Source organism: Saccostrea echinata, unplaced genomic scaffold (genome assembly GCF_033153115.1).
Source record: "Saccostrea echinata isolate AGI-Se365-2 ecotype Australia unplaced genomic scaffold, CSIRO_AGI_Sech_v1 ptg000001l, whole genome shotgun sequence".
NCBI lineage: Eukaryota > Metazoa > Mollusca > Bivalvia > Ostreida > Ostreidae > Saccostrea > Saccostrea echinata.
In genome coordinates this window covers 36,723,126-36,735,800 of record NW_026889750.1, presented here as the reverse complement: position 1 = coordinate 36,735,800, position 12,675 = coordinate 36,723,126, and the positions used below count along the sequence as shown (strand labels likewise).

Sequence of the window (12,675 nt, the reverse complement as noted above, 5' to 3'; positions counted from 1 at the left end):
ATATTTCTGCATGCAGTTTCAACATTTTTTTAACAAGGCAATTAATTTTATAAATGACATATGTTAATGCAATTTAATTTGAATTATTTTGCTTTATTTTGGAGAACCAAATTTTTGCACTTCTCATGATATTTCATCACACATATACCACCAGCTTTGAATTGGATTGATAATAAAAATGTTTGTGACGTCAATAAATATGTCACAAAATTGAAAAAGAGATGACATCTTTCCATGGAAGTGAAATGTATTTTATCAAAAGACAAGCTATATTAATCGTTTTCTCTTTGTCAATTGTCACAGGTAAAAGTAAAATGAAAATAAATTAAACTTTCTTCTGAAGGAAAAACATCTGCCATTGATTAGAGTTAATTTACACAGCTAGATATATAAGTTTCTCCTTCATTTATTTGCTGCCCTCTTGTATACTATGTGTTGACAAACAGTTCACTGATTTATGGGCTAGAAAACTTAAAGCTGGGGTCATTTGCAAAGTATAGATGTTTTTATCTTGGGTCACCAGTTTTGAATGTTCAACAGAAATCAGTTGTGAGAAATTATAGTCTGTATCAAAGATTGACTGTAATGGTAGCACTAGATTTCTTGGGAGGATTTAGGAGGAGTATTTTATATAACTTCCTCTTTTTCTTAGTGATGGGCTCATTTTTCATGTCATCTCAGTGCAGCAGATCAACAAAAATAAAAATCCATTGACTAATATCTGTTTTCTGTTTGTTTGTACATGTATAATTCTTGTGATATATGTAATATACAGTCCTGAGTATATATTATTACTTAAGAGTGGAGTACATATAAAAATTCTTATGTAAATTAATAGAGAGATGATTTTTTCAAATATAAATTTGATGTACAATTTTACAGCAATGGACACCAATGTGGCACTGGGAACGAGACGCACACTCTGCCCCAGGATGATGGAAGTATGAAATTTTCCTCTACAGCCATCAACTGGTTTGTATATACATTATCTATACTATTGCTAGGGTCAACAGAGTTCAGGGTTCAAAATTAATTTTTGTTTCCTTGAGCAAACTTAAGCTACCATCATGACAAAAACATTTACTTGCAAAATTGAAATTCACCAGCAATTTTCAGAAATTATTTTGTAAAATAGTAAATTAAAGCTAAATTAAGTCCAGTGTAAAAATGTAAATTACTTGAATTGTAATTTCAAAAATATGACATTTAAAAATAATATATATCAAAATTAATAATCAATTATGATAAAAAATGATAAATCAAAAAAAAATTAGTTGTATCTTGAGTAATGAGTTTATTTTTTGTTTTTAACTCCTAGATACTATAAGCAGGCAAATTTTAATTCCTATCAACTTCTTAATGGCAGTGGAATTTCTCATGCAAATACTTATCCATGCTTGTGAATAAAGTACTATATTAAAAAAGTAGCTGGCAGGATTGGAACCAGCATTAGTCTTATCAGTGCCACATAAACTAGTCATAAATCCTGCATTATTTAAAATGTTAAAATGTTAAAATTCATGGATTTTAGAGATGGAACTTGCTTTAACTTTGCACTTAACAAGTTGTGCTCTAATATGCATAATAATATGTTTGTATTTTAAATGTTCATATTTATAAATAATGTACAAGTGCCTTGGTACACCAGTGTGTGTTTTATTACTGAGCTATTTGCTGTATTTGTGGTTTTAATATGGATAAAATTTATTTGAAGTCCTCCAGATATTTTTAGCACTTTTTGCTCTGTACTGATTGATTGCTGATATTTGATATACTTGAATAAACAATGGTTCAATATTATTGTGCATGAAACAGACATAGCGTATCTGTCCTATTAAGTGACCTGGGCATAAGGGGAAAAAAAGCATTTATTAGGTATGCATGTTGTGTAAAATTATGCTCTAATACAAGACATTTATAGTATTCAAATAAATAGAAACATACTTTTATTAATTAAAGAACTACCATTTAAAATGCATGTTAAAAATGGTAAATGTCCCAACATTCTAAAAATAAAATGTGACAAAAAACTTCTGAAACAATGAACATCTTAAGATTAGGCTTAAACAATGTAAACATGTCATTCCAAGAATAAATTTATTAAATATCCTCAATGCATAGTGATCTAATCCTTTAAAGTAAAATTACATGTATAGGGTAAGAATATTTGAGAAAAAATGGGGTGGGTGGGGGGTTCCCTTATTCTTGGTGAAAAAGGTCCCAGGGGGCACTTATAGGAAGGGGCACTCAATAGGACTGATGCAGTATTTAAGCAGTAATTAAGCAATAGAAATAAATTCTTGTTCTGTTTATTAAGCTTGGCTAATTTTAACTTTCAATTAGCCATTAATTTACAAAAAAAAAGTAATAATCATAAAGTCATAAATTTCAAAACAGAGAAAAGAAAAATGTGCTCAATATCATAAAATCAATTTTTGTGCATGTAAGTATTTCACTTTGCTTTAATATATGTAAAATTACTAGTATTAAGTGACCTTCACTTTTGTTTCCATTGAACTCACAGGGTAAAATGAGGACAAACAGATTGAATTTATTGCTCAGTGTATTTACATTACCTTATTTTTCTGGAATATACTGCATAATTTAAATCTGTCAATTTCCACAAGTTAACTTTAGTTGTGGTGATCAAAAGCTACCCAATCTCTCTCTATGAAAAGAACAGGGTGATATCATTATAAGTATGAAATTGCCTGCATTTTATAAGCTAAGACGCTATTTTCTGAGCAGTCTATCCCAAATTGATTTGTGATGAATTTCATTTGTAATGTATAGACTTAAGTTACATATACATGTATCAGTTTACAGTAAATTCATATTGTGCAGGGGCAGTGCATGCATAATAGTGCATTTGTTATCAGTGTCAGTATTTTCTTCCTTTACTATGAAACCATTATAGATATCAGCAAATAGGATTATTTTATCAAATAAATGGCTATTTTATTTGACTCATGTAGTTTTAATTTCAGTCCATGGGACTGATCCTGCTTTGATGTTAGATAAATACCAGAAAACTATACACATGCAAACTTGTGTCATGTACCAAGATACATCTATGCATAAAATTTCTGAAAACTAAGGAGCTGGATATAAACTTTTATATTTAAGAGGTATTTGAGAAATAATCTGAAAATTCATGTGTATGAAAGTCGATATATCTGTTGACAAATGATAAAAGATTTCAACATGAATTATGGAAAAAATGATGATCCAGGTGTATATTTAGTTTTTTTTTCTGTGTCTCAGTCATCTAACCTTGACTATATAAATACAGAGTACTGGTATATAGCATTACAATGCATATGTTGTGTACACAGTTAAAGATTTCATATTTGGAGGTGTTAATTAAAAATTAAGTCCAATCATTTTGCTGCATTAAGCTACAAAGACCCTTATTTGTATGGAAATTTCAGTTGTTGTTTATAAGTTTACTCTTAAATCTGTGTAAAATGAAAATGTAAATCAAAATTATCAGGTCATTACAAGTGAAATTTTAAATGTACATGTTAGAAGCTAAAATTTCTTATTTATAGGTATGTGATATTATGGGTGGAGCGTCCCCTGTTTCTATGGCTATTCCAGAGCCTCTTATCTATCATAACTCTCACCAAGGCCTGTCTGGACATGTTTATTGTCTCCAAGGTTGGTAGTTTTACAACATCATGACCCTCATCAAGGCCTGATCTCACACACTTTATCTTCAAGGCTTGTGTTTTGTTTGTTTTTTTTTTTGTATAGTAATCCTTCCTTCACAGTATGTAGCCCAAAGGATTCCCTAAATAGAAATCTTTAAAACGAGGGAGAAAATTGTTTTCTGATAAAAGTTATTCTGCATAAAAAAACTAGTACCTGTCTGCATTTGGTATGAAATCTTTCGCTTGTCACATAGCGAAAAAAATTGCTAGATTTGACATAAGAGGAGAAAACATGCATTTCCTCTTTTCAAAGCTGTGTTTATGACTTTATTTTTCACCAGTATTTTTCTGGATGGTAGGACTACATGTATGTTTGTATCTAAAGAGATGTAAAGAAAAAATGTGGTCAGCTCTTAAATTGATATCTGTTTTATACATGTATTGAACAATATTTTACAAAAGGCTTTTCTCTATTTTTTTGTCAACCATTTCAAGAACAGCAGGGCCACACTAAATCCACTAAACTCATGGTTAAGGTACCAAGATGGGGCTGAATTTTATATTGAGAATTCATAACAATGTTGAAATCCTGAGGCCCTTGATTCAGGTCCCAGGGTTGGGCTATGTAGGTCATATATTGAAAAATCAAAACAATTTTGAAAATTTTCTTTTCTAAAGGACATCTAGTGTGCAAGCTATTTTTTATTAATACAGTGAGTAATAATTCTTTACCAAAATTGGAAAATTCATGTCTGCTGGGTCTATAGGCATTCAGGCTTTGGGTGGAGCTAAGTTATCATACATGTACATTGAAAATACATAAAATAAAACTTTGAAAATTTTCATGTTTACTCTTGGACATCTAGCAGACAAACTGTTTACATGATTACAACAAACACTTAGACCCTTACCAGAATTGTAAAATTCATACCCCCTGGGTCATGGTTCAGGCCTGGGAATGGGGCAGTTGGTCATACAGTTGAACTTTGGTATCTTGAACATCAGTTATCTCAAATACCATGGATATGTCAAAGTGATTGGAAGTTCCAACCACTTATTATGACGTCGAGCTCTTGGAGCTCGAACGTCATCTAGCAAGCGCCCAGTTCAAATCGCGACCGGTGATGTACGCGACCGAATGTGTCAGTCGATGCATCCGCAATAGAAAATAGCAATAGCTACGTGTATAAACCACATTTCTTTGAAAACACTCATATTGAATAATAGCTTGAAAATAAAATTGCATCAATTATATCTGCAATTAATTCCATTGCAAATCAACGATATTATGTTTTATTTTCAAACAAGAAAAACGTGATGGTTGTTGCGGATGAATTTCTACAGAAAGGGTGCGTTGAATGACATGAATAACATTTCGGAACGATAACCGTGTAACGTAAACGACACAAAACAGGAGGTAAAATAATTACAAAATTACCTAAACACGAATACTACAAGACTAAAAAGATGGAATTTCTAAATCTTCGCTTTACTTATACAATCTTCTAACCAACTCTATCCTAAAAACCGATGATATTGACCAGTATTACTGTATTTCGCCATTTCCTCCATTTCCCAGTATACCGTATACCACGCCCGATCGTAACTCGATCGTAATTTTAACAGAACAGAGTCTTGGTTGTAGTTTAGATGCAATCACTTATACAACGTTTTGACATTGGCAATCAGAAAAAATATTATATAAATTCATGAAATCCTTCATAGTTCTTCAATTGACTGAAAACATGTTCGACGGTGTCTGGTCAATTCGAACCCTGCTCCATTCGGACCATGACATAAGGCCCCAGACTGCAATTGTGATATTTTGTTTAAAACTATTTTTTTTATTATGTCTCCTGAGTCACTCACTTGACTTATTGCTATTTTCAAATTCAAAAAGATCTTTTGAAATTGTTTTTCTCGTTCGACGTCATTGAAGCCTTTCAGGCTTTTGATTTTTTGGTATTTTACTCTGGATATCTTTTTTCTCAGTCCAATCAAATTCAAAATAACGGGGTTTGACTGTATATTGAAAATTCATTTCATGTTTCAGAATTTTTATGCCCCGCCATGAATATGGCCGGGGCATATAGTGTTTGTCATGTCCGTCTTCCGCCCTTCCGTCACACTTTGCATTTAGCTCTGTTCAAAGCTCAGTTTCAAAGAAACTATCCAAGATATTTTTATCAAACTTCATATACTGATAGATATTGATGAGAGCTATTCAACTGCATCAACATTTTTTTACCTTGACCTTTCATTTGACCTTGACCTCACTTTTCTTAAATTAAGGTTTAGCTCAGTTTTAAAGATACCATTCAAGGTAGTGTAATCAAACTTCATATGTTGATACATACTGATGAAAGCTATTCAACTGCATCAACATTTTTTGACCTTGACCTTTCATTTGACCTTGACCTCACTTTTCTTAAATTAGTGTTTAGCTCAGTTTTAAAGATACCATTCAAGATAGTGTAATCAAACTTCATATGCTGATATATACTGATGTAAGCTATTCAACTGCATCAACATTTTTTGACCTTGACCATTCCTTTGACCTTGACCTCACTTTTCTTAAATTAGTATTTAGCTCAGTTTTAATGAAATCATTCAGGATATTTTTATGAAACTTCATATGCTGATACATACTGATGAGAGCTTTTCAACTGCATCAATATTTTTTGAACTTGACCTTTCCTTTGACCTTGACCTCACTTTTCTTAAATGTTTAGCTCAGTTTTAAAGATACCATTCAATACAGTGTTATCAAACTTCATATGTTAATACTTAAGGAATAACTGTCTAATTTTTTGGTTTCATGATGTGATCAATCGATTGGCTGGCGTGATAATTTGCATAAATGCCAAATGCATTTATGCATAAAATTATCACGCAAGCCAATCGATTGATCATCGTCATGAAACCAAAAAATCTGACAGTTATTCCTTATATTTACATGCTCTTGATTCTGCAAATTCACATGCTACAAGCCCTGCTTCTGTCTCTATTTGTCCCCCCCCCCATGTGATTTTTTTTTCACCACGCCTATCAATGAACCAGTAGATTTATGCAGAAATAAAGTATTTTTACTATTTGAAATTTTATCTCGGACAAAGACATTGGAAATGTAAATATGTATATACTGATGAGAGCTATTCAACTGCATCAACATTTTTTGACCTTGACCATTCCTTTGACCTTGACCTCACTTTTCTTAAATTAGTGTCTAACTTCATATGCTGATACATACTGATGTAAGCTATTCAACTGCATCAATATTTTTTGACGTTGACCTTTCCTTTGACCTTGACCTCACTTTTCTGAATTTGTGTTTAACTCAGTTTTAAAGAAAGCATTCATAATATTTTTCTAACTTCAAATGCTAATACATACTGATGTAACCTTTTCAACTGCATCAACATTTTTTTACCTTGACCTTTCCTTTGACCTTAACTTCATTTATTTTAAATTAGTGTTTAGCTCAGTTTTAAATAAACCATTCAAAATATTTTTATCAAACTTAAATATGCTGATACGTATTTGTGAGAAGTATTCAACTGCATCAAAAACATTTGACCTTGAACTTTCCTGTGACCTTGACCTCACTTTTCTTAGATTTGTATTTTGCTTAATTTTAAAGAAACCATTTAAGATATATTTATGTAAGTTTATGCACTTATACATAATTTGGCGAGAATTTATCATCTATATCCAACTTTTTAGATTTCAATTCTAAAGAAACTATTCAAGATATTCTCATCAAATTTCATGCAGTAATACAAATTTTCATGTTGCATTACTAATATACCCTCGGCGGGGCATTCATGTCCTATGGACATATTTCTAGTTTTTTTCTAATGAGATCTTGTTGGCATCCTAATTTTATGATGACAATGGATGCATTGTTACAGTAACCCTTTACCAAAATTTGAAAATTTATGTTTGCTGTCTCCAGCATTCAGGCCTTACTGGGTGGGGCTAAGCAAGTCAAATTTTGTAAATATATTATAACACTTTTGAAAGTCTTCATATTTACCCATGGATGTCTGGCAGAAAAAAAATTGCAAGATTATAATGATTACTACTTAAGCCTTCTTCCAAAATTGTAAAATTCATGCCCCCTTTTCCTCCATGGCCTTTGGTTCAAGCCTCCTTAAATTTAGGATGCAAGCTGCATAAATATGATAATGATTATAGAGTTCTCCTCAATTTATAAAATGTTTTTGACATAAGTCCAGGCCAGTTCCTGGTGGGGCCAAATTAGAGGCCTTAACCTGAAAAATTCATGGTGCTCAGGTGACCATTAGGGCCCATGGGCCTCTTGTTTTGTAAATAGATTTACCAAACTTGTACAGAAATCAAAATTTATTAAATTATTAAAATAATAGAATCAGATAAATTATTCACATTTTCAGTTGATAAAAAATAAATATTTGTCTTATTTTTTCATATTTATGCCTTCATTTAAAAATAAAGGGACATTCAGGTTCACATTCGTTGATCAGTCAGTCGTTTGATAGCAAAACTAAGTGTTGTCTACTTAATGTCTTGAAAACTCTTTGTTTGATAAACATCAAACTTGATTCAATGGTAGCCCTAAAAAGTAGAGGATTCTATGGATTTTGAGGTCACAAGGTCAAAGATCAAGGGTCAAACTACTCTAAACAAAGAAAAATGTTGTCCACTCAATATCTTGATAGAAATCAAACTTTGTACACTGGTCCTTATATTTTATATTGAGGACAAAAAGTCAATTAAAGGTCAAGAGTCCAAATACTTTGGACATAAGAAAACCTTGTCCACTTAATATCTTGTGAGATCTTTGGATGACAGACATCAAACTTGATGCACTGGTACCCATGCCTAAGGATTGGTTGAAGTCTCAAGGTTGAAGGTCATGACTCAAATGACCAGTTATTTTAATATCTTTAGAACCCTTTGCCTGATAGAGATAAAAAGCATTGTAGTTGCTCGTGTCTATTACCTTACCCATAGCTTTCACTAGTACTATCACTATAGAAATTCTAAATTTAAAAATTGATCCTAAATTTTGAAATTATTGCCACATGAGAAGCAAATACGATACATTTCTTGTGTTTGTATTTCCTTTTAGAAATTCAAAATAATAGAAATAGTTTATGAAGTATATTTCTAGAATTTTAAACATACAGGTAATTCTAAGGTGACAAGTAATTAAACTTAAATGCCATAAAAACAATGATCAAATCACCTGGCATTTTGGAATGGAAGTAATTACCCTGGTAGTGATTTTTAGAAAATGGGAATAGTGGATGGTACCATGTTATGCAATCACCTCCAACAAAGCCTGCTATATCAGCTGAAACTTTTAGACATTAAATTTACGCATTAGCATCAAAAAGATTAAAAAAAAATAATTAAAATTCAGGGGATTGAATATTGAAAAGTTTATTTGACATGGCTATACATGTAAATAGTCAATTTAATGATCTTTGTTTTTTACTGTACAGATATTATGTGTTACAGGGAACCTTCATAGAAAAAGCAACACAAGATTGCTTTATCCTGGAGCTAGTATGCTCCATCCCTTTCCTAGTAACTGTGAGTATACCCTTTCATTATAACTAGCTCTCTGTTGTTTTGTGCTGTATTCTGATGTAGATATCAAACTGCCTTGATAGAGAAAAAAATCACAGGAAATGTCATGCATGTGATTTTATATTGGTATCAAAATCAATGCATTCCACAAGTTCTTTTCCTATGAATGTTCCTATAGTTACAGATAAAATGTGCACCCTATCTATTAATCTAAAGTATTGATTAACAATCCATGCAGTCAGTGTCCATGTCTTTTGTTTTAAAGTGATGTTGTAACATGTTAATAAAATTTGTACAATGTGAAAGACAGAAAATATAATGTCTATTAAATCAATGTACTTTAATTTTAATGAAATACATTTTCAGAGGAGTACATGTAAAAGTATTGTAGAAGTGTAGTTATTGTACATATAATTTTGACTTTTAGGATCACTGCATTAACCTGTGAAGATTAATTTTGTTATATACCTAGGGATGAAGTCTATTTTGTCACCCAAAATTGAATTGTTGAGAAGAAATTCACAGGGACTCTATTGACATGATATGGATGTCTTTTGAACTCAGAGTAAACTTGCTCACTGTGTTTTGTAACAAAGGTAGTCTGATATGTAAGTGTTTGTGACATATGATAATAATACAGTTTTCTGAACTCTTGCAGTTATTTCACCCCCCATTTCTGATGAATCTCTACGTGCCAAGCTTTCTCAATGTGTGGCTGGTAAAGAAATCTCTGGAGAAGCTCTTTGTAAGTGTTGAAGGTCTGACAGTGAAGTGTCAGTGATAATGACAGGGGTTGGGGTAATGACACAAATTGAGAGGACAAGGGTTAGTTAATGTTGTCAGAACACATCAAGTCTGACAGAAACGTAAACAAAAAAACATCAAGTCACTCAGTGCAAAACTCAGTTCAATATCAGTAGGGGGTATTTTGAGGGCCATTTGTCTTTATTTTAGTGTCAGTGTTTGTGTAATTGAGTGTTTGTGAAAGTTTCTTGAATTTTAGTACCTTTGCTATCAAAGCTTTACCCTTTTTTTCGGCAGTTTTGCATTAATGAAAACTGATACAGTATGATTGAAAATTTCTTTGTTTTTTATACTGAAAATATTAATATATCAATCAGTACCCAAAGTTTTATCAGTTAATCTGAATCCATGTAAAGCTTTCCCAAAACTTCAGTACCTCTTTTCGTAGCACGTAGAAATGTGAGAGGACTTTGAGAGAAATTTAATAATCCATACTTTATAAAAAATACATACTGGTATATGAGATTCAAAACTGAAATAAACTGCATAATGCTTAGAATTTAACATTGAAAATTCCAAGATCAGTAACTGCAGAGCTTCTGGCCTGACACGTTCGTAATAAACTTCTGAATGGGGTACAAACTATTTCAGCCCAAATAATGAATGAATCAATCTGAGCCAGTAACAATTGAGTGCAGAGGACAACTGTTGTGACTTTGAGGACAGAGAAACAGGCCATACTTCTAAAAACTTTTTCCACATTAAATTTTTATTGAAAATCTATTGATATAATTGAAGTAGATTATTATTTTGTTTGTCTTGTGTACTAAACAAGACGGAACTGTCATTCTCAGCTGTTGCAGTTGGCAAGTGAATTGACTCATTGCAAATTAAGTTTTTAAAACAAATGAATTGACTCCAGGCAAATTAAGTTATGATGAGCTCTAGACACGTATATAAAATTACTGAAGCAATGAATATCACCAATCATCCCTCACCACCTAAGGCTATTTAGGTGATCATCAGATATGGGGATCAGCTTCCACTAACAAAATTATAATGTAAAACACAGGTGATACACTTTTTAAATTTTTACCTTGACCTCCACATGACCTTGATCTCACTATTAATTTTCTTGTATTTAACACACTTAGAAGAAACTGTTCACAATATTTTCATCAAACTTCATACACTAATACAAACTGGTGAGAGCTTTCCAACTTTGTCAAAATTTTCTTTCCTTGATCTTCCCATTACCTTGAAGATCACTTTTGAAGCTTTTTTTATCAAAATTTCATAATTATTAGGATGCTCTAAACACTGCACACTAAAGAGTTCTACTTATGGGGTAGTTTTATGCAGTTAGAGTGATCTGCCCTTAGAAGTAAAATAGAAAAAACGCTTATTTACAGTTAATTGCACAATTTGTAATAGATCAGAATATTCCTAGCATTATATTAGACCGAGAATAAGTAATTGAATTCATTTTTTCCATTAATTTTCCAATGTAAGTAAACAACAGTGATTTCTGCTCAAGCATAGTCCATTGTCTTTGAACATTTCTCCTGAGGAAATAAGGCAGGTACCCTATGTTGAACATGAACTAAATAGACTCAATATGCACACCTTTATATGATATTTTTCTCCAAGTCCAAAAAGCACTTTCTGTTAGTGTTTAGAGCTTCCTTAATACTGTAGATCACTAAACTTAATCATTGACTCTTTATTAGCAAGACAGAATATTCAGGAATTGTGAATTGCTCTATAAAATCTTTAGGAATACTAATATACACGAGAATGAAATTTTCGTGAGTACACTGTCTCACCTAATTAATAATGACTTGTTTTTTTTTCCAGAATGATTTACACTTGACGAAGCAGAGATTCCAGACAATCTCTGTGACATTATCACAACAGTTGTTCCTGCTGGTTGTTTCCATGGGTTGTCTTGTATTTACAACGTAAGTAAGCCACTCAAACATGAAACAAAGATTCTAATGGAGAATTCTTGACTCTTCTCAACTGTTGAAGAGAATTTTCAGTGATTTAACATTATATTAAATGTATGAGTACCAATATATTGAATTATTTTAAAAGGAAAGGAGTTTGATGCATAAATGTGTTGTATGCATATAATAAAATCATGTGATTTCTGAAAATAATCCTAAAGTGCAGTTAAGCTCTAGTCTTTTGTCTTACTTAGATTTTTTTATTGCAGGATTTGTGGTATACAGCACATACAGCGTAGCAGTGCTACGCATCCCCTGACGTTATTTGAGTCGTTTTACTTTGTGATCGTGACATTCTCCACGGTGGGATATGGAGACATCTCACCAGACAACTGGCTAGGACAACTCTTCATGCTCACTATGATCTGCTTAGCATTCGCCTTCATCCCTAGACAGGCATGTATTAAATTCTCCTTTTTACTGAAGCAGAATGTGCAGCAGTTCAGTGATAGGATGCAACATAGTCTACTATTTACTAAAAAATGAAATTTTTAAAATCTGTGACTTTACAACGAAAATAGATTTTTCAGGATACTTGTTATTTGTGACCCAGTATTAAATAAAAAGTAAGCACACAAAAATGGTAAAAACCTATAAAATCACAGTTATAAATTAATTAGTTTGGATCCTTTCAACGACTTGGATAGCTATTAAATTCATTCCTTAACTATAATTATATGGTTAGAAATCAT

General features: G+C 31.9%; 3 protein-coding genes across 4 annotated transcripts in view; all 3 read left to right on the top strand.

Moving 5' to 3' along the window:
- LOC133190840 (sialin-like) overlaps positions 1 to 12,675 on the top strand; it is a 142,318-nt gene that overhangs the window by 74,845 nt on the left and 54,798 nt on the right. The gene's annotated exons all lie outside the window — the stretch shown is intronic.
- LOC133190913 (uncharacterized) overlaps positions 1 to 12,675 on the top strand; it is a 62,408-nt gene that overhangs the window by 13,203 nt on the left and 36,530 nt on the right. The window lies entirely within an intron of this gene.
- The window catches only part of LOC133190823 (potassium channel subfamily T member 2-like), a 44,520-nt gene that overhangs the window by 14,070 nt on the left and 17,775 nt on the right, over positions 1 to 12,675 (top strand). For both annotated transcript variants that reach the window (XM_061326509.1, XM_061326517.1), the window contains exons 4-9: positions 883 to 972; positions 3,552 to 3,660; positions 9,159 to 9,233; positions 9,889 to 9,975; positions 11,832 to 11,935; positions 12,193 to 12,379. In XM_061326509.1, the coding sequence (XP_061182493.1) occupies positions 883 to 972; positions 3,552 to 3,660; positions 9,159 to 9,233; positions 9,889 to 9,975; positions 11,832 to 11,935; positions 12,193 to 12,379 (652 nt within the window). The remainder of the gene's footprint in view (positions 1 to 882; positions 973 to 3,551; positions 3,661 to 9,158; positions 9,234 to 9,888; positions 9,976 to 11,831; positions 11,936 to 12,192; positions 12,380 to 12,675) is intronic.